Raw genomic sequence first — 27,427 nt, forward strand, 5'->3', positions numbered from 1 at the left:
CCATTGATGTGCTATATCTGACAGGCATAGGCAGAGGTCGTTTCGTAGAAAAAGAGCTAGGGGAACTCATTAGCATAACTCATTAGCATATGCCACACCCCCTGACATCACCGAAAGTGTGTCATAAGGCCACACCCCCTGACATCACTGGAAGTGATATCACACCCTGCCCCCAACGGTCCCAGCCGCCGGCCCCATGAGGGGCCCGGTGGTGGACCTGCAAGGCCGGCGGGAGTGCAAGGAAGCCCCGCGAAGGCCCTCCCTGGCCTCAGGCAGGCAGGGGTGGGGAGAGGCAGGGAGGAAGCAACTTACCCTCCCTGTTCTCCTGCCTCCTCCTGGCTGAATGAGGGCCGGAAGTGGGGCGGCCGGAAGCAGGGGGCGGGGCTTCGTCATGTGCCCCGCCCCCGTACCTCACCCGGGGGAACTGCGATCCCCCGCGATCCCCCCCGAAATGACCTCTGGGCATAGGCATGCCCACTTTTTTATATAGGATGCTGCATCTATGAACTTACTTCGAAGGCTGATTTTTAAATTGATTCTGTTGCAGATGCTTCAAAATTCCTTTTTAATTCTTTTCACAGTGGCTATAAAGGATACAGGAGATGCAAGCTTTTATGTATCTAAATGCCATGCCTTGATGCTCACTTGCAGTTTGGTGATGATTGGAAGCCAAGGAGGACAGTATCATTCTGGACACGCTTAAAAGCAGCCTACAAAAAGGCGACAAAAAATGTTTTGCTTGAGACGTTTTCTGTTTTCACCGAGGAGTTGCCAGTTTCGAAAGAGGAGCAGTGACTCATTTTTCAGCCAGCTAAATAAATGCACAAATGAAGATCAAGTGTTTGATCTTGTTGGAAAGAACAAAACCAAACTCTCCGAAAAACACGTGGAGACCGCTGTTGATACACTTTGGCAGTTTCAAAAGAAGAAGCCTGAACTCCTGAGGAATGTCAGTTATGTAAGAGATCACCCTCACTTCCTTATCCTTCGCATTTTAGCAGAAAACAAGATTGAATCTATGAGTAATGAAGCGTTAGTGAAAATGCTCTACAATTTTCTTAGGTAAGTGGTAGCAACATGTGTAATGGCATCAAATTTATTTTAAATTGTGGGTGTTTTAAAAAAATTAAGCTTTCTTAAATACGTTTAAAAATAAATGTTTGGAACGGAGCAGGCTTGTTTCTGCATCGCGCTTGCTGGTACACTGCCTGCTAACAATGCGCTTAGGGGATAAAGTACAGTTTTGGAATGGAGTTGCCATATGCATGTAAGAGACAGGTAAACTATTTTCAGCGTTTGCTTTATAAGAGATCCTGACTGTGGGACTGGTGTTTGCAAGCTGTTGCAGTGTATTTTGCAAAAGCCAAATCCTATTCTGAATATCTATATTTTTTTGCATTGCGTGTGTGTGTGTGTCCGTCCATGCATGGAAATCATGGTGACCTCTGGTGACGGCTACTGGGGCATGGAGGATGTTCAGAGCGATGGCTTGATGGTGTGCCTCTGCCTCCTGGCCCTGGTATCCTTTGGAGGTCTCCCATCCAAGCACTTGCCAGGGTCAGCCTTGCTTAGCTTCTGAGCTCTGATGAGATCAGGCTTGCCTGGGCTATCCAGGTCAGGGCCTCCTGTTCTGAAATTTGAGTGGAGGCCACGAAGTCCAACCCAAGTGACCGTACTGGAAATGTCAGCATGCTGCCAATTGTCCTGAGAAAAGGCTGATTAAAGCGAAAACAAGGAGAAGGTCAGGTCTGAAGCAAGGCCCACTGTTGTTCCAAAATCCCCAAGATGGAACGTCAGGTATTGGTCACCAACACTGTGGACCAGGCGATCAGACTGGGAGGACACATAGTTAAAACATCTGGGGACATTGGGCCAGTTGCACATGCTCCACCTAACCTACTTCACAAGGTTGTTTTGAGGGTAAAGTACAAGAGAACAAAATGCTTGTAAGCCACTGGGGAGGAAAGTGGGGTATAAATACAGTTTAAAATGATACATTGGGTGAAAAGAGGCTGGTCAGGTTCTACCAATCAACGTGTTTTAAAAAAATTAACTCTACATTGCTTTATAAGGTTCAAGTTTTGAAGGTTTACAGTGTGATCTTAAGCAGAATTACACCTTTCTAAACCCATTGAAGTCAGTGGGTTTTAGAAAGGTATACCTCTGCTTAGGATTTTGCTGTGTAAGTTTCAAATTTCAGTTTTATAGTCTTTGGTGTAGTGGTTTGGTGTAGTGCCAGTATGGTGTAGTGGTTAAGTGTGCGGACTCTAATCTTGGAGAACCGGGTTTGATTCCCCACTCCTCCACTTGCACCTGCTGATGTGACCTTGGGTCAGTCACAAGCTCTGGCACAGCTGTCCTTGAAAAAGAGCAGTTTGTGTCAGAGTTCTCTCAGCCCCACCTACCTCACAGGGTGTCTGTTGTGGGGAGGGGAATGGAAAGGAGTTTGTAAGCCGCTCTGAGACTTCAAGTGAAGGGCGGGGTATAAATCCAATCTCTTCTTCTTCTTCTTCTTTATCATTTGAACTTGGACGTGTGTAATTACCAATGTTTGCTGTTGTTGCCCTTTTATTTTTTAGTGGTAATGTAAAAACAGAAAATCCATCCATACATACAGAAAAATAATTTTTAAAGAAAAATCTAGGCTGCAGAAGATAAGGCAAAACTTTGCATGGTCCCAAGCACACTTCTGTACCACTGCAGAAAAGCTTTCCTCAGGCTGTGAAAGTTGGGCTCTTAAAGGGACCGGGGTTGGGATGCAAAAAAGTGACATTCATAAGCTGGGCAGAACGGCACATGCAGCCAAGCAGTGCTTGATGTTGGCAGGGCAGTAGATCCCGTTGCAGGAAAGGTAAGCCGGTGCTCCACTGAAAAACGTAAACATTTATACAGTAGGAAGCAATGTTCCCTCTAAGCTGTGGAGTCTTCTGAGCAAAAATCCTACTTTGTGAGCTAGAGGCATTAAAGTTGTGAGTGAGCCATTTGGCAACTGCACAAATCAGTTTGCTTTGAGGCCATCCTTCCTGAGCGAAGGCAAAAATCTGTGAGCCGGAGGCTTAAAAACTGTGAGCTAGCTCACACCAACGCAGCTTAGAGGGAACACTGGTAGGAAGTACTGTGCCATCAGCCTCAAATGAGATTTTGGTTGTACCCCTAAACACATGGAGCTGCCTTACATTGAGTCAGGACAATGGTCCGTCAAGGTTGGTGTTGTCTACTCTGACTGGCAGTGGCTTGGTGGTGGAAAGTGCTGTCAAGTCACAGCCAACTTATGGTTGACCCCGTAGGGTGTTTTCAAGGCAAGATATCAACAAAGCTGGCTTGCCTTTGCCTGTCTCTGCACAGAGCCACCCTGGACTTCCTTGGTGGTCTCCCATCCAAGTACTACTCAAGGCTGGCCCTGCTTGGCTTCTGAGATCTGATGAGATCAGGCCAGCCTGGTCCATCCAGAGCCATCATCTACAACTTGATCCTTTTAGCTGGAGATAATGGGAATGGAACCTAGGATCTCCGTGTAAAGGAGATGCTATGCCACTGAACCACAGTCTTATCACTTGGGAATGGAACCTAGGATCTTCTCCGTGTAAAGGAGATGCTATACCACTGAACCACAGTCTTATCACCAAGTGTGTAGTTACACCCAAAGTGTGCATAACAGTGAGGAAGAAGACGGAGGAGGGAAAGTATTGGGAGGAATAAACGTAAAGGCATAATTGGTTATAATTGGGGACCAGGATTAAGAGGCTGAGTTCTCGTGGAAGAGGTGGGTTTTGATGGATGAGAAACATGGGAATGGAACCTAGGATCTCCGTGTAAAGGAGATGCTATGCCACTGAACCACAGTCTTATCACCAAGTATGTAGTTACACCCAAAGTGTGCATAACAGTGAGGAAGAAGACGGAGGAGGGAAAGTATTGGGAGGAATAAACGTAAAGGCATAATTGGTTATAATTGGGGACCAGGATTAAGAGGCTGAGTTCTCGTGGAAGAGGTGGGTTTTGATGGATGAGAAACAGGAGGCATCCTGTACTGTTGCAGGAATTGATCCATTCATATTTTGTAGATGTTTTCTCAAACTGTAAAGAAAAATGTTCCAACAGACATAAAGCGTATATACAAGCAACCTAATGTCTTTTCAGCTCCGTAATGAGAAAGCTAAAATAGCTATACAGAGCTGCTTGAATTGTCTTTTGGTCCTTCTGAAGGTTCAACGTTGATGCCCACGATTCCCTGGTAGAAGAGATTGTCGTGGAAAGCTGGAGAAGATTGGACAGGTGAGTATGTTTTCTTTTTGTTTATCTATAAGGATGGATGTTGGCAGTTTTTATTTTTAAAAGCTCTCATAAGGTTAGTTTCGGCAAGACTTTAACACTATTTTAGGTCTCCTCACATTTTCTGCCTCTTTTATATTTGTTCACACAGTTCCCCAGCCAGTGATTGTATGGTGATAAGGAGGCTGGGAAATACCTGGAGGTTTGGGGGGTGGAGCCTGAGGACAGCGAGGTTTGGGGAGGGAAGGGACTTCAATGGAGTATTTTCTCCATTGTGGCCATTTTCTCCAGGTGAACTGATCTCTGTCGCCTGGAGATCAGTTGTAATAGCAGGAGATCTCCATCCACTACCAGGAGCTTGGCAAGCCTTGTGATAGCTGTAGTTTGCAAGAGTGATAAGGATCGTTGCGGCAAGAGAGAAAGCTATGAATTTAACAATGCACCAGGGTTGGCTTAGGGGGAATTTTAAGTTACAGCTTTAACTCAGTTGGAACAGAAAGAGAGAGGATATGCATGGCTTTGAGCCAGTTTGTCACAGGAGCCATTAAATTGAGAAGCAAAGAACCTGTGCCTTTCTTTGTGGGAGCTAAAGCACAGTAGGTCCACACGTTCAAGAATTTATACTGGTTCCCAGAGAGAAAACACAGGAGTCCTCAGTACAGCTCGATGCTCTTGTAACTCATGATGTTACTCTGGGAAGGAACATGGATTTCTGGCTGGGCTTTGGCATCCTTGTTCTGTTCTCATGTTCTGCCAAACCTTTGAATACGGTTGTGGACAGAGGATGATATTTTAGAGACCAGTGGCGAGGGCCTGAGCAGCATCTGCTGTACTCCTTTCTGCCTGTGTACATAACGCTGGTGTAAAGTGGATGGTAGGGGAGAACAAACTCCAGAGGATGATGGAGGACAGGAGGGCCTGGCATGATGTGGTCCATGGGGTCGCGAAGAGTCAGACTCGACTGTGCTACTGAACAACAACAACAAAAGGGGAGAACGCAACAAGTACATAAGTGCATGCCCTATTAAAAATAAAACAAATGCTTGCAATTGTTTGGCTGATGGGTTGGATCCAACATTCTTTCCCCCGTTAACAAAGAGGACAGAATGCCTCTGCCTCTACCTTGTTGTAGCCCCCTGAGCCCTCCATTTTCCACGCACACAACCCCGAGAGCATCTGGGGAGCTGCAGCAAGAAGGAAAGTTCTAGATGGAAGTGCTTTCCGTTAATGGAAGTTTTGAGCCCGGATCCAGTCCTTAGATCTTTGCACTTCCGTCAGTGGAAAGCGGAAAGGGGAGTGAGGGCAGGGCAGATCCCACTTAGCCTCCCAAGCCGTTCTCAAGGGCCTTAATGACCTCTAGGGCCCGGCGGGAGCATGCAACACAGGGAGAGGGTGGTGTTCACTTCTCTGAGCACGGCTCCACTCATGCCAGGCATATTTTATTTGGTACGTTTTTATCCTGCCCTTTCTCCAAAAACCGCAGGGTAGTGTACATTCTTCTCCCATTCTCTGTTTTATCCTTATAGTGACCCTGTGAGGGTGGGCTGGGCTGTGAAAGAGTGACTGGCCCAAGATCACCCATGGCAGAGTGGGGATTCAAGCGTGAGCCCTCCCAGAGTCTAGTCTGGCACTCTAACCACCACACCACATTCGCTAGGAAGATCTAAGGCAATGTAAAATCTAAGGCAGTGTGTGGTATGAAATCCTACCTGCAGTATAAACCCATTAAATCTTCAGGTGCAGTCTTATGCATACCGTATTATGCTGCCTTTCCACAAGCAATGCAGTTCACAAAAGAAGCAACCAGGTTATGCTTCTCTGGGCTGATTCTTAAGCCCCACTGCTGCACCTCCCCCAAAGAGAAGAGGAAGAGTTAGTTTTTATAACCCGTGCGCCTTGGTGTTTAGTCATGCCGGCCACATGACCACGGAAACGTCTTCGGACAGCGCTGGCTCTTCGGCTTTGAACCGGAGATGAGCACCGCAACCCTAGAGTCGGATTCGACTGGCTTTCGAGCAAGGGAACCTTTACCTTTTTTTACTACTCAAAGAAGTCTCAGGGTGACTTACAATCGCCTTCCCTTCCTCTCCCCACAACAGGCACCCTGTGAGGTAGGCGGGGCTGAGAGAAATCTGAGAGAACCATGAGTGACCCAAGGTCACCCAGCTGGCTTCATGTGGAGGAGTGGGGAATCAAGCCCAGTTCTCCCAGGTTAAGAGTCTGCCACTCTCTAACCACTACATCAAACTGGCTCCTAAACTAGAGAGAAACTCCTAAAGCCACTACTTGGAATACCCATTGATTTTCAGTGGAAGTTACTTTTGAGTTAATGTTCATAGGAGGGAAGTTGAATTGACTTGTTTTATTTAAGTATCAGTGAAAGGTAAGTTTAGGGTTCCTGGAAATACCAAGATCGCTGGGATGGTGCTCATAATAAAAGGCCCTCTTGACTGACAACTGCTGTAGTTTTAAATCCTGAGAGTATCGACTGATAAGTTACAACTTTAATAAGATAGATTCAGGTGGGTAGCCATGTTGGTCTGAAGTAGCAGAACAAAATTCAAGCCCAAGTCTTAAAGGTGCTGCTGGACTCGAATTTTAGTCTTAATAAGAATATTGTAAATGAGCAATCAACTTGTCCTCAGGAATCTCTGTTGTATATGTTGCACATGGAGAAATATTTCAAGTTGCCATATCTTGCACATGCACATTTTGGTATAGTAGTACTTTTTTTTTGTGTGTATCCTTACAGTTTGAACATGCCAGAGCTATCTAGATTTTCGTTGTGTCTGTATGAGCAACAGATGTTCTATAGTCCTCTCATGGGCCAGATAGCTGAGATTGTGAATAAGAATTTGGCTTCCATACAGGACGCAAGGTAATTTTAACTTAACAAAAGTTTTCATCTCACAGACAGCCTGCAGGTAGCTTTACTTAACGTCAGGGGTCATTTGGGGGGGGGGACGCGGGGGGACGCCATCCCCCCGGGTGAGGTGCGGGAGGGCGGGGCCTGGAGCTCCCTGCTGGTGCCCGCTGGAGGTCGCCGCCGGCTGTGGGGAGGACACACTTCCAGTGATGTCAGGGGGTGTGGCATATGCTAATGAGTTATGCTAATGAGTCCCCCTAGCTCTTTTTCTACGAAATGACCCCTGCTTAACGTACTCTTGGCATTAACAGGAATACCGACTCATGCTTGTTCAGGCCTCTCGTGTTTATTTAGCTGAAATAACGTTCTAAATCTGCGAAGATGCAACTGATCAGGATGTTCATATCTGACGCAATAACATCAACGTATTGGCTACCATTTTGAAAGACACCCCAAATTACTTATTGGAATCAGCCTAAGGTTTATATGTTTTTCTTGTTGGTTACCGTGACAAGGAACATATCTCTTCCCTCCCTGCAAATCTTCCTGCTCAGTTGTTGTCCATTGTGCTTTTTTTCCAAATTGTCTCTACTACCTGCTCTTGCTTGTACAGTGGAAACCTTATTAGTACGAACATCAATTAGGCAGGTTTGTGAAAAGTTTCGGAGATCTCGATTGGTTCACATTACAATAGGGTTGGACAACTTTCTGCCCAGAGCTGTCACGGTGTCCTTATGAAAGGGTGGGCCTCTAATGCCCAAGGGATTTTTAACTCCTAAAAGCCACCCATGCATGTATGAACATGTACTTTTTGTACCATCCTGTGATGAAGAAAGTTTGCTTTCACACTAGAAATTGTTCTGCTCTTTATTGTATACAGATAACATAGTTTTGTCTTACATGATAACCTGGGGACTCATGAGACTTCAGGGGAAGGGAAATAATCCACACACATACTCACGCACACTGGCCTCCACTTTCTCTCTTCTTCTCAGCACTTTCTCCACTCCCCCCTCACCACTTTCTCTCTGCTGCTGTCTTCCCCCAAACTTGCAGTCATGTTGCCTAGGCTTCATTGCCTCAGCTGTCAGGCAGCACCAGAACAGGCTGTGATGTCATGAGATAGCACAAGATTTTGGTTGGTATTCTCCATTTAGGGGAGGGTTTTAAAAAAGTTTTTTTTGGGGGGGGGTTCTCAGCAGGTATCAGGATTCTCCCAGGTTTATAGAAACCCCCCCCACACACACACACACTTGAACATGGCCTCGTTGTGCAGATTTTTTGATACACACTCTAGGGCCCTGTTCAAAATTAAATACAATAATTGAGGAGCATGCAAAGAGCAAGTAGGAAAGTATTCATTCTTTCAAAAATATGAACTAGTATGCAATCATTTGGATTGGATGGCAACAATTAAAAAATAAGGATTTGTTTTTTAACTGGGAATGGTCTGCATGTTGAAGGGAAGGACCTTAATAATAATCCCAGTTTAGCCCTCCAGTGTCTGATACTTCTCTGCTTTTAATAATGATTGCTGGATAATGACTGCTGAATGACATTTCTCAGATCTTACAACTTGGTCCTAAATATGTCTAATTGAAGACAGACCTCACTGAGGTCAGTTACTATTATCATGTTGTAGATTGGGCCATGGGGTGTTGAAGCTTGCTAAAGACCCACTAGTAAATTATGTGGCAGAGGTAAGATTTGAACTGGGATTGTATTGGATCTCTCTGTCACTCAATATGAAGGAAGTGTTTCAAGCATTTTGATTGCAAAGACTGCTGTTCTTTGCAGCACTAACAACAATCAAGATTTTTAATTTAAAAAAAAATACTTAGCTTTAAAAGGCTATTTGTTTAATATTTATTTGAAATATGTACATCCTACTTTTCTCCCAATCCGTGGGACTCAAAATAGCTTTTATCATTACAAGATTACCTTTCATCTAAAAAGCCATACAGAAATACAATACAAATAATAAATATGTGTGTATAAAATGTCGTCAAATCACAGCCAACTGATAGCGATCCCAGCAAAGGGCTTTCAAGGCAAGTGAGAAGCAGAGTTGGTTTGCCATCGCCTTCCTCTGCAGGGCCTTCCTTGGTAGTTTCCCTTCCAAGTACCAGAGGTCATTTCGGGGGGGGGGAACGCGGGGGATCGCAGTTCCCCCAGGTGAGGTGGGGGCGGGGCACACGACGAAGCCCCGCCCCCTGCTTCCGGCCGCCCCGCTTCCGGCCCTCATTCAGCCAGGAGGAGGCAGGAGAAGAGGGAGGGTAAGTTTCTTCCTCCCTGCCTCTCCCCACCCCTGCCTGCCTGGGGCCAGGGAGGGCCTTCGTGGGGCTTCCTCGCACTCCCGCCGGCCTTGCAGGTCCACCGCCGGGCCTTATGATGTCAGGGGGTGTGGCATATGCTAATGAGTTATGCTAATGAGTTCCCCTAGCTCTTTTTCTACGAAATGACCCTTGCCAAGTACCATACCATGCCACCTTCCCACCTACACAGATAAAAATTTGTCAGTTAATTGTTACTTATCACCCTGACTGTCCTCTGCTCAGGAGCCACAAAAAATATGTTAGAAAAGTTCTGCTGCTTTCCAGAATATTTGCAGGGTGGGTCTTTCATCACATTTTCTGAGAGAGCATTCCCTAGAACAGACGCAACCACTGAGAGAGACTGAACAGGAACAGTTCTTGCATCCCTGAGTGAAAGGACAGATTGAAACCCACCGTCTGATGACTGGAGCTCCTGTGTAGGCACATATGAATTAGACCAGGAGTCCCCCGACGTGGTGCCCTGGTGCCTGCCAGCACTTTTCCTGGTGCCCACCAAGGGTCGTTAGAAAGTGGGCAGGGCTTGTGCCCAGCAGGGCTTCTGAAGGCATCCTGTTGTATAGAGCTCGTGCCTTAAATGTTGAAGGGTTACCATGAGACCAGTCTTCCCTCTAAGCTGAGTCAGTGTGAGGTAGCTCACAGTTTTTTAGCCTCCGGCGCACACATTTTTGTCTCAGCTCAGGGAGGATGGCTCCAGAGCAAACTAATTTATGCGATAGCCAAATCGCTCGCTCACAACTTTAATGCCAGTAGCTCACAGAGTAGAATTTTTGCTCACAAGACTCAACAGAGGGAGCACTGCACGAGACTTTTGCGTAACCTCGCTCCCTGACATTTTGTGGTTGGCTCCACCTCCTCTGACAGCCATTTTGTCATTCCACCAATTATGCTACTTCAGAATTCCAAAGTTGCCCGCAGGCTCAAAAAAGTTGGAGACCCCTGAATTACAGATCTGCTGTTACAAGGGTCCCGGGTCATGAAAGCCTCTTTTGCCTATTTCGGACTTCAAATAAGTTTTCAAAAGAGGGTTCTGTATGCCATATTTTTAAAAACTAGAAGTATGCCTGAAAACATTTGTTTGGATCCAGCCAGCATTCCTGGTGGTGAAAAAGGGAGGAGGGAGCCCACTTTGTCTACCCAAAAGACTATTTGGGGATTGTGGGATTTATACAGGCAAGACATGTGGGACAGTGGTTGTAGCAAGGAGGAGAATTAGGTGAGACTGAGGGGAAATGTGGCTAGATCCAACCCCTTGTTAGGTTTCCTGACTTAATGAACATACCTAACATCTTTTGAACATTCTTTTTAGGGTTTTATCAGTTTTGATGATCAGCATATCTGGTGTTATCTCGCAGAGTTTTCGAGATCGGTTGATACAGAAGGCAGAGTTTCTTTTGGATACGGTGGATCCCACCCCCTTGAACCATGCCAGGAGATTTGTACATTTTCTACGGAATGTAAAATTCTGTCATCGTCCTTTGCTACACAAGTGTAATAAGGTTTTTCTTCAGAATGTGAATCAATTGGATTTGGACAGCCTGGGTATCATCCTTGGATTCTACCAGCTCTTACAGTTTAACAACACAGAATTTCGATTGGCTGCGAAAGAAAAATTGACAGAAATGATGGACGACTGTACCAGTACTTTGAGGTTCACTCGTCTATTTGCTGCTCTCGCTCCTATGGCAGGACCAGAAGTCAGAGAACAGTAAGTTCAGCCATTCTTTGTGTGTGTGTGTGTGTGTGTGTGTGTGTGTGTGTGTATACGCACATTTTTTCATGTATAAAGTCTTACTATAATTAGTGATCTGCCAAGGGTTTTCCCCATCTGTGTATTTTTTTTTAATCCTGCCTTTCCTTTCAAGGAACACAAGGCAACAGCATGCATGGTTCTTCCTTCCTCTATTTTGTCCACAGAGTAACCCTTTGGAGAAGGTTAGGCTGAGAGAAAGAACGAGTTTCCTGGCAGAAGTGGGCTTTGAACCCGAGTCTCCCAGCTCCTAGGCCAACACTATCATCAAACGATTGTTGCCCTTGAGGGTCTTTTCCAATGTATCTTTAGGCTGTAACAAAGGGAAACCGCAATAAAAATAAACTCGGGGTGATTTCCCACAAGCGCTGCTCTGCGCTCACTCTTCTCTTTGGCCCGATGGGACGTGTCAATTTCACACAAGCTGCTGCGCGACCGCATGTTGCCCCACAGCTTTGTGCGATTTTCCCCGCGTCTACTCAGTCCTGTTTTTTGAGGATTGAGTAGACGCGGGGGAAATCGCACGAAGCTGCAGGGCAAAATGCGGTCGCGCAGCAGCTTGTGTGAAATTGACACGTTCCATCGGGGCAAAAGGGAGGAGTGAGCGCGGAGCAGCGCTTGTGGGAAATCACCCTGAGTTTATTTTTTAAAATTCTTTTTATACCCCAGTTTTCTTCCCAGTGGGAACCCAAAGCAACTTATATTGTGCTTCTTTCCTCCATTTCATCCTCACCGAAAGCATGTAAGATCATCTGACTGGCCCGAGGTCAACTTCTGTGGCAGAGGGGAGCTATGTAGATATCTGGGTTTCCCAGATCCTAATCTGACCCTCTAACTACTATACCACACTAGCTATAATAACTGCTGGTCCCGAATGATGTAGTGCTCTGAAGGTCAACACCAGCACCTTGAATTGTGCTTGGAAGCAAATTGGGAGCCAGTGTAGATGAGCCCAGACTGGAGTGATAGGGTCCCTATGACCCATTCCAGTCAACCTCCTGGCTACCCCAGCCAAAGTTTCCAAACATTTCTCAAGGGCAGCCCCACACAGAGCACACTGCAGTAGCCCAATCTAGAGGTAAGGGCACGTACCACGGCAGGTGGATCTTTTCTAACCAGTTGAAGTAGGTAAAGGGCACTCCTGGCTTTTTAGAAGTCTTCTAGGACACCAGCTGTTTTTCCATATTATAGCTAATAATCCAGAAAAGTTCAGCTGCTACTTCTGGCCTGGAGAAAGACAACAAGGCCTTACTGAGCACCCTTAGGCCCTTCCTCAGTGGTACTGGAGGTTGCTATATGTCATGCCAGTGGGAGGATTTGGAGGGCATTCCGGGATGTCCCCAACATGTTGGTGTCACCCAGAAATGATGTCATTGCATCAGGGGTGACACCCTGGTTTTTGGGCAAAACTCTATGGTAAAACCAACTTCGAACCGTAGAGTTTTGCCCTCAAACCAGAGCATTGCCGTGCAGTGCCCCGATGTGATGACATCACTTCCAAGTGACATCATTGTGTTGGGGACATCGTACAGCGACATCACTGTTTCGGAGCAAGGTTTCCACTGCTGGCCAGCTAGCCAGCAGCAGGCAGAAGCCTCAAAAACCAGGGGGACCCCCCGCCAGGATCTGGGGACTGGCAACGCTATTGCTATATTACAGCCATATGAGGATCCAGAGTGACATTGCACCGAACTTCTGTTGCTGTGTTTGTTGCACAACCTTACTGCTTTGTTCTTAAAGTATTCCTAGGCCGATCCTCGTAACTGCTATTTTTCCTAGCTCGTGGAGACACAAGCCTTGCTTTACCTGGGGATTGAGGGAGCATAAGTAACGGTTCTCTACAGGAGCAGGGAGCCGAGCTTCCTAACTTACTAGTTCTATTGTTCGTACTTTAAAAAAAATGTATATATTCCTTACATTTTTGTCCAGTCTTCCCTCCAAGGAAATGTCATCTCTGCTCCTCCATTTCGTCCTCACAACAACCAAAAGAGAAGGAGTAGGTTGAGTGGCAGGACCAGGGTCACTCAGTGAGTTTCGTGGTAGCAGGGATCTGAATCAGGGTTTCCCCAGACCCAGGCCAGGACAAACTGCTATATCACACTGGCTCCCATACTTGTACTGTTTCTTTGACACTGGCCGCAAATGGGCTTTTCCCCATCTCGCGCACAAATCCTTGTAGTAGTGGCAAAATGGGTTAAGAACATAAGAAGAGCCCTGCTGGATCAGACCAGTGGTCCATCTAGTCTAGCATCCTCTCTCACACAGTGGCCAATCAATTACCGTACTCCACAGGGCAAACAACAGGGCACAGAGGCCAAGACCTTCCCTTGATGTTGCCTCCTAGCACGGGTATTTAGAGGTTTTCTGCTTCTGAACATGGAGATTCCCTTTAGTCACTCTGGCTATTACCCACTGATAGATTATCCTCCGCGAATCTGTCTGATTCCTTTTTAAAGCCGTCTATACCTGTGGCCATCACTACATCCAGTTCCTCTGGAGCAGCAAATTCCACATTTATATCCCTTATGTGCAAATGAGTGCTTTCCTTTCTTTCCTTCTTGAATCTACTGCCCATCAACCTCATTGGATGTCCTAAAGGAGGAGAACGTTTTCTCTGTCTCCTCTGTTATTGAATTGGGAATTTGACATGCTATATTTTCAGTGTGACCCTCAGTGAAAATGGCTTCTTGTCATGCCCCCAATCATGGGTGGGTGCTATTTGGTTTTCACAGTGAGTTTTGCTCTGTTTTCCCTCACGCATTTCCTTCCCTTTCTTTGATATGTGATGTAGACACCGTGCTACCTTCTCTGAACCATTGGAAACTTGCAAAATGCTTCTTTGCTTTCTTTTTTTAGGTTAATTGAAACTTCTCTGCTGATGGCAGATGAATTTGACCATCTCCAAGCGTTGTGCATGATAGAAGCCATGCAAGAAATGGCATGCAGAAGTTCACAGCTGATTCAAAAGTAAACCTTCAATACGAAGCACTTATTAAATCTCTACATTTAAAGGGCAGTGTAGTCTATGGATGGTAGAACACGGCAAGATAAAAAAAACTGTGTGTGCATGGAACTGTATCGATATATCATTTCACTTTCATACACCAGTCTCAAAAACTGTAGGTTGTATCTTACTGACCTCAGGTTGTCTCAAAAACTGTAGGTTGTATCTTACTGACACTGTCTTATAAAGCAGCTGCAACGTGCCCTGATTAACGATCGAGCTACCCACATTTCTTTTTTTGAAGTCAGGGCCAGAGGTTAAAATGTTTGTCACTGAGAAGAGATTATATACCTGCTTAGGGGGAGTGATTTTTACCGATTTCCTCCCCCTTGTGGCAGCCCTCCATTCCCCCCCCCCGTGCTGTTCCTGGGGGCCTCTGTCCCCCAGCAGCATCACTTTGGGCTGCAACGGGAAGTGGGGAAGCAAGAAAGTTGCAGTCTGTGGATGGAAATCCTCCCACCCGTGGTAAATTTCGGTGGGATCCCAGCTATTGTGCTCATGTCACAGCTGTCCTGATCCTGTAAGTTATTACATATAGAAATCTGAACCAGAAGTTTTAATTAAGTCTTTTAATGATTTTCCGACACATTGTGATAAATTTTGTCTCATCATTTTTTTAAAAAAAAATTCAGGATTTCTTCTGTCCTCCTCAAATACTTGGATCTCTACAATCCAGCAGAGTTGACCAGGATAACGCAGTCCCTGATCATGCTCCGTTGCCCTAATCCTGACCTTTACACCAAATTACAAATACAGCTAATCAAGTAAGAGAAATTACATTTAAATGAGTGGATGTATTTCATTTTTCGTTCCTCTGTTTACTGTCCGCGTCCCTATGGGTTTGTATGTTCAGAACTTTGGAGAAGATGTGGTGCAGAACAAAGCTGTAAATAACACCGCCTTGTAAATATATGTCCCCCAAAAGCTGCTAGCCCACAGATATGTGTACCGGCTCCCCTCCCTTCTTATTCAGACATTTGGAGGGGGCCGTAGATTAGCCCTGCTCTGGATAGCCCAGGCTAGCCCAGTCTTGTCAGATCTTGGATCTGGTCAGTAATTTGGATGGGAGGCCACCGAGGAAGTCCAGGGTTGTGATGCAGAGACGGGTAACAGCAAACCACCCCTGAACGTCTCGTGCCTTGAAAACCCCACCAGGGGTCACCCTCAGTCAGCTATGACTTGGTGGCAAAAAAGAAGATTAGCCATAGAGCCCTTCCTCCGTTGCATGAAGAGGGCCCCTGATTGCAAGCCCTGACAATGCAGAGATAAATTGGTCTGACTTAATATTACTGTGCTGACCCTGTGCGGTCTGTGAACCAAGGTATCCCTGGGAGGAGGTGAGTGATAAGAGAATCTGAGGGGGGTCCCGACACTTTAGCCCAGTAAACGAGATGCCGTAATGCATTAAGGTGGAGTGCTGTGGGTCCGTGGTAAAGCTTAACACGCGGATGGTCACTCTCAGACTCTGACATCTCCAATTGCAGGGGCTTGGAGGGTAGGTGTAGGCAAGGAAGTTCTGTCAGTCCTCACAAAAACCAGAGAAAGGAACAGAATTGTGTAATGCCTTTCTAAATACAAAGTAAATATTGACTAGGTATAAGTAATTATATAACATACGTACAAAATGGAGAAATATCGGTACTTGGGTATTTAGAGTCTGGAAAGCGTAAATCGTTTTGGAGATTATATAAAAGTGACATTCAGAAAAAATAAAAGCACACAGTCATTTTTTGTTATACTGTTGATCTGAAGGGGGGGGGGGGGAGGAACCCTTCTCTTCCAACGTCCAAAAGCTTTCCTGCCACATTGCCTTGCCATAATTCATAGTCACCATAGGTCAGTGTCTTCCACCATTTTGGACCCACTGGATGGCAGGCATGTCACATAAGAGTCACATGACAGGAAGAGGGGGGCCAGCAAGACTATGCGTAGCAGGCCAAGAGAGGCAGGGGTAGGAAGTACAAGCTGGAGATGCACCACAGCAAGAAACAAGGCATGAGTGAGAGCCATGAAGGTGTCCTTTGCATTGCTGAGTGACAACCTCTCACCATCCTGCTGCTCCTTTACTTGCAAAGAGAATTTGTGGTGTCCTTGTTTCTTCTGTACCCAGACTCACAATAGATCCTTCCAAAAGGGAGTGAAACAGATGGCCACTCTAGAGGGACTTGTGACCCAGCAGGTGGTGTTCTGCGACCCACCTGGGGGTTCCAGCCCATGGGCAAAAGATCTCTGCCATGCGTGGCCAGGCAAGTGATCTTTATAAGCTTGAAATAATAGTTAGAAATCCAATAAAAACACTTTAGCACAGTAAATGAGATGCCGTAACGCATTAAGGTGGAGTGCTGCGGGTCCGTGGTGAAGCACATGGCTTAACACGTGGATGGTCACTCTCAGACTCTGACATCTCCGTTGACATTTAAGTTCCTTTCCAAGGTCTTTCTCCAGACAATATAATCACAGTAGTTCTGTTATCATTTTAACCTTTTTCCCCTGGCAGTTTTTATAATGCTGTATATAAATGTTGGTACTGCGCGTAGCTGCATCTGTCATAAAAATAATACATGAGAATTAGATCAAAGTATTTGATTGCTCTGGCCTAGTTTGTGGTTATATTTCCCACTTTCAAATGTATGGAGTGGTGTTAAATAAATACCGGTCCATAGATTCCTCTGACATCAGTGGGCTTTGCTTTCATGTAAATATGCTTATTATCAGGGTTTAAGATTAGGGTTGTCAGCTGTGGGTTGGGAAATCCCTGGAGATTTAAGCATATTTTCCAGGTTCAGATTTTAAGACTATATATATAGTCTAACAATGCTATAGTTGTTAGATTACAGTGCTTGCATTCTGAGGGAAAAGATGAAGAGAAGAGTGGAGGGTCATCTCGTGTGAAAAAACAGAATGCAGAGCTTTCTTGAGACCTAGAAGAGCTGCTGCCGGTCAGCGTACACATGAACACACATGCAGCTGCCTTATACTGAATTAGATCATTGGCCCATCAGGATCAGCATTGTCTACTCAGACTGGCAGCCGCTCTCAAGGGTCTCCAGGTAGGGTTGCCAGCCCCCAAGTCCGGGCAGGGACTTGGGGGCTGCAGTGAGAATACACCAACTTAGAGCTTACCAGCTGCTGTCCTTCATAGAGTTTATATCTCCGGTACCCGGCATTATGTTTTATGGCACACCCGGCCCGGCCCGGCAAAGTGACATTTATGTCAGATCCAGCCCTTGTCACAAATAAGTCCGACACCTCTGCCATAGAGTCCACCCTCCAAACAGCCATTTTCTCGAGGGGGACTGATTTGGGTCACCTGGAGATCAATTTATAATAGCAGGAGATCTCTAGGTGCAACCTGGAGGTTGGAAACCCTATTTAGGGTGCCAGGATATCTACTGATGGGCCACACATTTTTTCCCCTACTGCTCATCACTTTGTTTCTCTCTCTTTTCAATTCCAGCCACTTAAAAGCTAGCATCATACCTGCAGAAATCTCCATGCTCATTCGTACCCTTTCCGTGCTCCATTCTTCTTTCATGGATGAAGTCGTAGTTAGTCGAATCGATGCCATCTTGCCCCAGTGCAGGTTGAGTGATTTGAGCTCCTTTGCGGCAGCTATTATAAAATGGGTCCGACGGGACAAGTCCACTCGGCAAAGCCCTTCTGGGCTGTACGGGATGCTTCTGCAAAAAGTCAATAGCTGCGCCCATCAGAGGATAGAGAAAGCCAATGATCTGGATCTTCTGTTAGAGGAAATGAAGTATGCATCTGGGGAATGGTTTGAAGAAGTGCTTCTTGAAGATGCCATTGCCGCTTTTCAGCGCTTGAAGGACCAAATCACGTGGACAAATGTAGTGGAGTTTTCATCCTTTCTCACCAGAACCTCCTATCTCTGTCCTCCATTACTTGATAGAATTGCTGCTGTTATTCTTCAGCATTCTGATAAGGTAAAATAGCAATTCCCCCCCCCCCCATCCTTGCAAGTGACAGCACAAGCATCGTGTGGTATCTTTTTCTTTGTGTATTCTTAGGTCCAAAGTACGTGTTACATTTTCTCAAGTATATCCCCCTTTCAGGTCACAGACATGTTCTGGGAACTTTAGGCGTGCAGGGGCCTCAGACACCATCTGCACATTACAAAGTCTTCATGTATGTTGAGGAACAGCAGAAGGACTTTGCATCATTTCTGCAACAGGAGTTTTATATCTCCTGCCCTTTGCTGTTTTCACATCTGCACACCGCCCCATGGATCTGCTTGTTGGCTCCTATGTAAAAATTATGTTACTTAACATGGTTCACAACAGTAATAAGCCCCCTATTTGGGCATACCTTGCCAGAACTTCTTTTAAAGATACAATGGACTTGGGGTTCCTTCCGTGCTTGCTGCCATGCCACCCCAGTATGTCTTTTGCCACATTGTCATGGCAGATTGATCATAACCGTGTGCCCAAGAAGCATTTCCATGGGCCAAAGGATTTCCACCCACAGTGCAACATTCTTGCCTCCCCCCAATCCCACTGTAGGGTTGCCATTCCACAGTTGGGGGTGGGGGATCCCCTGGTTTTGTAGGCTTCTGCCCACCACTGACTAGCTGGCGGGCGGGAGGAACATCCCCCCCCCAATAGCAACGTTGCTGGAAATAAACGTGATGTGCCTATGTCACTCAGGAGTGACATGGGCACATTGGTGATGTTGGGGGTGACACTCTGGTTTTGGGGCAAAACTCTATGGTTTGAAGGTGATTGTACCATAGACCTTTGCCCAAAAGCCAGAGCATCGCCCTCAACATCACCGGTGTGCCTATGTCACTTCCGGGTGATGCAGGTACATCGCATGACATCGCTTCCGGCTCCCAGAACGTCCCCCCAATCCCCCCACCAGTGTTTCCAATGGACCTGGCAACCCTATCCCTCTGCAGTCTCAAATGCCTCCCCTGATGCTTCTCCATTACATGGGGCATCTTGGACTGCAGGGAAAGGTGAAAAAGTTCTGCCTGTGGAGCATGACCACTGATGCCTGTAGAAACACAGCACTGCATGTTAAGCCATGGAGATTCCAGGGCCAGGTATCTAGACCAGTTTGGAAACAAAAAGTTGTTTGTTTTGTTTTTAATCTACATGGTCAAGTGTATCCTCTGAGGAGCAAAGGGACAAAGAGGGAGACTTTTGGGCAATACGAAAGAAATCAAAGGTGGGCAAGTCATTGTCCCCATGGATTACTTACCTTGCCCCTACCCCAGGTAGGGCACCATCAGTAGTACTGTGGAGTGGCCGTAGGTGGAGTTGCACTTGCTGGAAGATCAAATGCAGAAAACTTAGGAGAAAAGATTATTGCTGTCACAGCTGAGACAGAGCTTGGAATCTTTTGCTTTCTCCATCTGCCAGACCTATTTTTATTTTTATTTTTGCTAATTTTGCATATATGTCTGGGCTAATTAGTTGGAATACTGACTAATAATGGCTTTCATTTGCCAAAGGAAGCCCTGCTAAACCTATGTAGCTCTTGTTAAAAAAAACAGTGATGGGAATAGTTCTTATGATGAAATGTCATGGTCCAGGTCAGAGGTCATTTCGGGGGGGATCGCGGGGGATCGCAGTTCCCCCGGGTGAGGTACGGGGGGCGGGGCACATGACGAAGCCCCGCCCCCTGCTTCCGACTGCCCCGCTTCCGGCCCTCATTCAGCCAGGAGTAGGCAGGAGAAGAGGGAGGGTAAGTTGCTTCCTCCCTGCCTCTCCCCACCCCTGCCTGCCTGGGGCCAGGGAGGGCCTTCGCGGGGCTTCCTTGCACTCCCGCCGGCTTTGCAGGTCCACCGCCGGGCCCCTCATGGGGCTCAGTAGTGGAGCTGCAAGGCCGGCGGTGGTGGTCGGGACTGTTGGGGGCGGGGTGTGTGGCCTTATGACACACTTCCGGTGATGTCAGGGGGTGTGGCCTTATGACACACTTCCAGTGATGTCAGGGGGTGTGGCATATGCTAATGAGTTATGCTAATGAGTTCCCCTAGCTCTTTTATACGAAACGACCCCGGTCCAGGTAGATATGAACAAGGCCTGAGATGGTGCGGGTGATCAAGTGCCCTGAAGTTTACCCCTCGTTGGTGTCCTGAAGGTGGTTTGAGCAAATAGGCAGCCCAAAAAGCCAGCACGTCTATTGATGGGCTTGGTAATCAACTACCTTCCTGAGCCAGATGGAGGTACCAGTCTCTTATTTTGCCATGGTGAACATAGCTGCAAAGGAAAAGACTGGAATGTTTGCCGGAAAAGAGGATCCCTATCTCCTGTGTATGCCTTTGGCCCTGGCCTGGATAGCTCCGGCTAGCCCAATCTGGCCAGATCTAGGAAGCTAAGGAGGGTCAGCCCTGGTTAGTATTTGGATGGGAGACCACCAAGGAAGTCGAGAGTTGCTATGCAGAAGTAGGCAATGGCAAACCACTTCTGCTCATATCTTGCTTGAAAACCGTACAAGGTTATAATGAATTGGCTGCAATTTGTTGGCAAAAAAAGAAGTACCTACGTTACGAGGAGCCAAGGAGGATATCCTTGTAAGCACTGAATGTGTACGTGGCCCTGAAAACTCGGCTGCTGGCTTGACCAGACCATTTCCTTTAAGATATGAGGAAAGATGTAGAATTTCCAGATTTCTTTTTTAACAACCCTGTTTGCTGAAGAAAGTGGGGGGAGGGAATAAAATATATACAGTACGTGCTTTCCTATAAAAGTAATATTATTTTATGGCTTTACTAATGTAAATGGCTTCGTTTTCTCTGAGCAGAATTGCAAACATACCCAACAGCTGAGAGGGGGGGGGGCTTCCTTATCACATATAGCTTAATATATGCTTTTCCTCCTGAGAGGCAAGAAAAAAAGTTTAAATTAGAAAACAAATTTTGTAGTTAAAACAAAAGGAAGTGTATAATTTGGACACAAACAGTCCTATACAGTCGCAACAGGGCTACCAGCATATATGGATATCGAACTAACATATCCTTTAAAAGTTTGTATATAACTATAGAACACCTACAAATGCAAGTCGTGTTAGATAAAAATATTTATGTTACATATTTTGAGTGGGTAATACCCTTCTTGAAAAGTATTTCAGTCATTCCATAAGAAAATACTTCATCAGGTTTTTTCCCCCCAGTGAACCCCAAAATGTTCCAGTTATTCTGTTTTTAAAAAAGTATGAGGGGAAATAAGAAAAAATGTGTTCCCCCCCCCCCAGATTTCCCCAATTTCCCCCCCAGACTTTCGCATCTCTAGTTGTAAGCCAAAAAGTGATTTTAAAAAACCTGGCAAACCCAGTCGTAGGATTGACAGGTCTGAGTTGGGAAATACCTGGAGATTTTGGGTGTGGAACCTGGGGAGGGTGGGGTTTGGGGAGGAGAGGGTATAATGCCATGCAGTCCACCTTCCAAAGTAGCTGTTTTCTCCAGGGGAACTGATCTCTAGCACCTGGGGGCCAGTTGTAGTTCTGAGAGATCTCCAGCCACCGCCTGGAGGTTGGCAACCCTACATGGTAAACAGCCATACTTTCTTTCTTCTCCAGATTTACAGTTCAGGGACTTATTCTCTTCTCCTTCCCTTTGCAAGTCTGAATTATGACCCTCCCCAAAGCGAGGAGTTTTTTAACACATGCATTGGACATCTCAGCTGTCATTTGGGTAAGTACCTCACAGACATATGGTTCCTTATCAGTTGACATTTTTCCCGTGGTGCACATTGGCAGGGTGTGAGAAGGACAGCGTTTCAAATGACGTTCTTTTTTTGGTTCTTAAGGAAAGAATCAAAATAATATTCAGAGGCTTTTGCTGTTCCTTTGCATGGACTGTTCCAACAAGAATTGGAGCTTGTCTAAGAATAGATTTTTAAATTGCATTAACTACAGAGTTTAAAATGAAGAATGGTGACATGGATGCTGTCCCTTTCTATAATCTTTCAGAATAACGAAAGTGATATGCAGGAAAGCATTTAAAACGGGGGTCTGCAACAGGGAGTTTGTGAGTTACCAGCAGCTTTTCAGCTGCTACGGATTGGCTTATGCATCCCTTGAAGACCCAGGAAAAAAGATCCTTTAAAGAGGCTTTTATTCCATAAAATGTTAATTTGTAGTGCTTAGAAAAGCACAAGAACGGAAGGTTATCAGCTAAATCCACGTTCTGTTTCCAGGACTGAGCAAAATTTGGTAACATGATGCGGAGGGGGGCGGCAGTATAGCCTGGGATATTTTTCCTGACTCAGAAATAGCTGTTATTAAAGAACAGGTAGCCAGCCCTTGATTTAAACCAATGAATAATGGAAACCTGCCACCTGCTGATACAAACAACACATTGTTTAAAAAAAACACAACATTTTGTTTTGTTGCTCCATGGCGGGGTGCGTAGGCACTTGCGCTGTGTGCTCGGGAAGCGGCTCCACTGAGTGCGCTTGGCTGTGGGTTGACCTGATTGCAGAGCTTGCTTAGGTCTGCCAGTGTGCAAAGAAAGCTCTGTTGGGCAGGGGCCTTCTGAGTGCAAGTGTGGGAGTAGCCTCAGTAGAGGTTTGGTTCCATAAACTCTGCTGGAGACAGCGTAGGTAGAGGGGCTATTATCCGATCAGAAAAGTAATGAGTAGTCCAGGGCTGGAAAATAAGGTTTTTGTTGTGGATCAGCAGACTGTTCATCAGATCGTTTTTAGAACGGTGGTCTTTATCATTGTGCTTACCAGTTACCCGATTAGGGGCAAGAAGCACCAGTTATAATAGGAACAGAGGGTGACTTCTCTCCCCCCGCCCCCCCAAACATGCAAAGAGTTCTTAAATATTTCCTTGCCGTATTCACCCAGCCATTGTAGATGCTGGAAAACTGAGACCGATTTCACACAAGAGCTGTGCCACGGTCGCGCCTCCCTTTGCCCCGCTTCTATTGGTCAATTTCCCACTCGAAGCCACGCGGCCGCATTTTGACCCGCGGTTTCGCCTGATTTTTCCTGTGGTTTCATGATCCTCAAAAAACAGGATCACAAAACCATGGGGGAAATCGGGCAAAGCCGCAGGTCAAAATGCGGCTGCGTGGCTTCGAGTGGGAAATTGACCGATAGAAGCGGGGCAAAGGGAGGCGCGATCGTGGCACAGCTCTTGTGTGAAATCGGTCTGAGGGATTGCAGAGGTGTTTGTGAAGTCTGGAAATACAGATTTGAGGAGCGTGTTTGTTTTCCGTGCTGTGCAATACAAGAAAATATGTATTTTGCCTCTGTAGCACCCGGTGTCAACAGCAACAACGAGAGAGAGAGAGAAAGAACATTGTTTGACTTGTGTTTTTCCTTCACATTTGATCAAACAGTGAAGCTTAATCCAAGAGACGTAGCAGGGTGTTAACTGAGGTTCTAGCAGCACTGTCTGCAGTGCAGAACAGTAGAAAACAGATGTGATGCTCCATTTTGGTCAGGCTTCCGTCATCCACAGCATAGCAGGAATTCTTCTCAGTATGGCAATCATACCGGGCAGTGTTCCATGCAGCAAATGAAATTATCTCCTCTGCCTCTACTTTCAGTAAAGCCTCGTGTGCCAGTGAACCCACCGCTGGTGGAACTTGCAAGAGGGGCAGTCCCACCTGCCTTTTCCTCCTCTGTGCAGCTGCCCTTGTTGTGTGGCTTTCATCCACATGAGGCTGTGCCAGTATGAACAGGCATTTAAGATGCATGGTATATGTTGATGGGAATGTATTTGCTGCCGAGAGATCGTGCAGTGTTCAAGTGTGCTTGTTTTCCTAAGACAGAGATGAAGGTAGTACCAGTGAGGCTAAGGAATTTAGCATCAGGAGAACCTGTTTTTGTTTGGGGACAAAAAGGCAACCCTTAATAACTTGGGAAGCATCGGGTTGAGTCTTACGTCTTCTGCTAAGTTGGATCCTGTGACTCTCTTCTGTTGAGCCTTCCTCACTGGGAGAAAGACTTGCTTCCATGGAGAATGACCCTTTCTGATGGAGAAAACTATTTCTTTGTTTGTGGGAGGAAGACTTGGGGGAAGAGAGGCGTGGTGGTGGGAAGTGCCATCCAGTCGCAACCGACTTACGGCAACCTCATAGGGCTTTCGAGGCAACAGACGAACAGAGGTGGTTTGCCATCGCCCGCCTCTGCGTAGCAACTCTGGTCTTCCTTGGGGGGGGGGTCTCCCATCCAAGTGCTAACCAGGGCCTGGAAGGGTGTCATAGGACCCCACATTTGGGCAGCACATGCTGAAATCTCCAAATGAGAGAAGAAGAGGTAAACTGTACATTCAGTGCTACCGTTCTGCAGCCCACCTACCTGTGATTTTCATTTCCTTTCCCCCATTCCTTTTGTCCTTGCCCAGAATTCCCAGAGTCTGAGTCCTGAGACCAGAGTGACATTGAATAAGCAGCTCCATGCTGCTGTGTTAAAACACACAATCGTGATATAGGGAGGGAGAAAAGGGGGGGGAGTTCTGGTCCCCCCCATCTGTGTTGCCCTTGCTGCAAAGATAACGTTAATGCCAGGTCTCTATGGGATCTTTTTATACAGGCCGTTTTGAGCCCCATCTCCTCGTGCTCCTGGCTTTTGCTTTGGCTCTTGCTGAGTATTTTCCAGAGAATTTGGTAACGGCAATATTTAATGTGGAGTTCCTCGCCAAACTGGATGCCCAGCTTGCAAGTAAGTGACAGATCTCAGACACCTTTTCCGTTTCTTAAGTTTTAGAACGTGCATGTCTTGTTTCTGTTTTGGAACAAAAATGGCCACCATAAATGCTCGGTTGGATCCAGCAGCGCATGAACAGAAAAGAAAAAGTACTCAATGTCGTTCCGCTTGAGCAAGCAGTTATACCAGGGCTGCACTAACACACAGTGCTTTACTGTACATTTTTAACAAAATAGCAGTGGGCATATGGAACAATAGAATGTCCTGCTGCTAAGTTTACATAATTTCATTTAATACGGTATTGAAATTATATCAGACGAAATATCTTATGTGGTGTCTTGCATACACAGAGAAGGTTTACAGGAATACAGTTGCTTTCCTAGAGCGAGCAGACAGTGAAAAGTAATTTTCATGCTCTACTTGCATAAGGACAGTGGTGCACATGGAATTTTTTTTGTGGGACCCAAGCCACTGTGCTCTCCGTTTAGTGGAGATAAAGTTTTTAGGAAACAAGCTAACGCTGAATTCTCTGCTCACTTACATCCCGTTGAACTCAGTGGAAGTGCCTCCAAAGGAAACGTGCCCAATAAATAGGGCTTCATGAGCAATGACTCACAGGCGTTCTTAAGCTGTGAAGTCATGCTCCCCCTTTGTGAAAAACTTACTTTTTGACAGCTCTTCTTCAGCAGTTCCAACTACCTTCGCAATCAGACCTTTGGCCCCCACTGTAGCAATGTAGAATAACAACTGTGTAGGATGTTATCCTGGGTTGGTCCCGGTGTAACATTTCTGCATGCACTAAACAAGAAAAAGACCACACGTGCATTAAGGCAGCTGCGGTGGCTCAAGTGGTTAAGACGCTGAACTGCAGGCTGTGGAAGGTTGGTAGTTCAGCAGTTCGAGACCCGAGTGTGCCGCATGATGGAGTGAGCTCCCATCTGTAGTTCCAGCTCCTGCCAACCGAGCAGTTCGAAAGCAAGAAATTGCAAGTAGATAAATAGGTACCACTTGGGTGGGAAGGTAACAGCGTTCCGTGAGCCTTGGTGTTTAGTCACGCCGGCCACATGACAACGGAAACGTCTTCGGACAGCGCTGGCTCTTCGGCTTTGAAACGGAGATGAGCACCGCAACCCTAGAGTCGGATTCGACTGGCTTTCGAGCAAGGGGACCTTTACCTTTACCTTTAATGTACCCCCACTTGCGTTTCCACTTGCACAAGATCTTCTGCAACTCATTCCTGGGCACTATAATATATAGAAAAGCTGTAGGTGTTGTTCAACATCTTGCACAGGCGGAACTGTGCTAAGTCTGTTTATGTTTCTTCTTGCACATTGGTGGATCTGAGCCCCTATTTTACTGTTTGCTAATGGATGGCATGCCATGTGCTAAACATTTTTGTATTTTTTAATAAATCAGTACTTCCAGATACCTTAAACAGGAGGGTCCGCTTACGACTGATGGAACTGAACCGCGCTGTGTGTCTGGAGTGCCCGGAGTTTCAAGTTCCGTGGTTTCACGAGCGCTATTGTCAGCAACTGCAGCAAAAAAGTGAGTAATTAAGATTCTTCCCGGTTAAATGCTAGAACGATTGTCAGTGCCACAATTCATTAGAAAAGCTCAAAGATAGCCTGTTCTTCAGTGGGCTTCAAGTCCCATATTTTAACACAGACATATTTCCTCTGGAATACTATACAAGCTTCAAAAGAAAAAAGGCAGTAAAAAACCCTGTGCTTTAGTAAGAAATACTAAATGATTTAGATGATACTAAATTGGGAGGCTTAGCAAATACAATAGGAGACAGAATCAAGATACAGAATGGTCTTGACAGGCTGGAAAACTGGGTGAAAACGAATAAAATGAATTTCACCAGAGATAAAACTAAAGTTCTGCATTTAGGTAAGAAAAGTCAAATGCATAATTATAGGATGGGGAGACTTGTCTTGGCAGCAATATGTGCAGAAAGGATCTAGGGGACTTAGTAGATCATACACTGAACGTGAGTCAGCAGTGTGATGTAGTTTCTAAAAAGGCAAATGCAATTTTGGGCTGTATCAACAGACGTATAGTGTCCAGAGCACACAAAGCGATGGTATGACTTCATTCTGCTCTGGTTAGACCTCACTTACAGTATTGTGTTCAGTTTCGGGCACCACAATTTAAGAAGGATATAGACAAGCTAGAACATGTCCAGAGGAGGGCAACGAAGATGGTGGGAGGGGGTCTGGAGCAATGTTCCCTCTAAGCTGTGGAGTCTTGTGAGCAGAAATTCTACTGTGTGAGCAACTGGCATTAAAGTTGTGAGCGAGTGATTTGGCTGCTGCATTTGGCTGCTGTTTGCTCTGGAGCCATCCTTCCCGAGCTAAGACAAAAATGGGTGAGCCGGAGGCTTAAAAAACTGTGAGCTAGCTCACACTAACTCAGCTTAGAGGGAACACTGGTCTGGAGACCAAATCCTAAGAGGAAAGTTTGTTTAGCCTGGTGAGGAGCTGACTGAGAGGTGAAATGATAACTATCTTTGAATACCTGAAGGGCTGTCATATAGAGGATGGTACAGAGTTGTTTTCTGTTCCCCCAGGAGAT

The 27,427-nt window shown here is 46.1% G+C and overlaps 1 protein-coding gene across 1 annotated transcript in view; it reads left to right on the plus strand.

Annotated features, from left to right (window-relative positions):
* Window positions 1-596: 596 nt before the first annotated feature.
* FASTKD1 (FAST kinase domains 1) overlaps window positions 597-27,427 on the plus strand; it is a 34,299-nt gene continuing 7,468 nt past the window's right edge. The window contains exons 1-10 of the mRNA XM_015422250.1: window positions 597-1,062; window positions 4,207-4,275; window positions 7,025-7,150; window positions 10,781-11,179; window positions 14,078-14,188; window positions 14,858-14,989; window positions 17,683-18,169; window positions 21,765-21,879; window positions 24,734-24,862; window positions 26,264-26,395. Of these exons, the coding sequence (XP_015277736.1) occupies window positions 731-1,062; window positions 4,207-4,275; window positions 7,025-7,150; window positions 10,781-11,179; window positions 14,078-14,188; window positions 14,858-14,989; window positions 17,683-18,169; window positions 21,765-21,879; window positions 24,734-24,862; window positions 26,264-26,395 (2,032 nt within the window). The 5' untranslated portion in view covers window positions 597-730. The remainder of the gene's footprint in view (window positions 1,063-4,206; window positions 4,276-7,024; window positions 7,151-10,780; window positions 11,180-14,077; window positions 14,189-14,857; window positions 14,990-17,682; window positions 18,170-21,764; window positions 21,880-24,733; window positions 24,863-26,263; window positions 26,396-27,427) is intronic.

This window comes from Gekko japonicus, unplaced genomic scaffold, assembly GCF_001447785.1.
Source record: "Gekko japonicus isolate JY-2015 unplaced genomic scaffold, Gekko_japonicus_V1.1 scaffold469, whole genome shotgun sequence".
Taxonomy (NCBI): Eukaryota; Metazoa; Chordata; class Lepidosauria; order Squamata; family Gekkonidae; genus Gekko; species Gekko japonicus.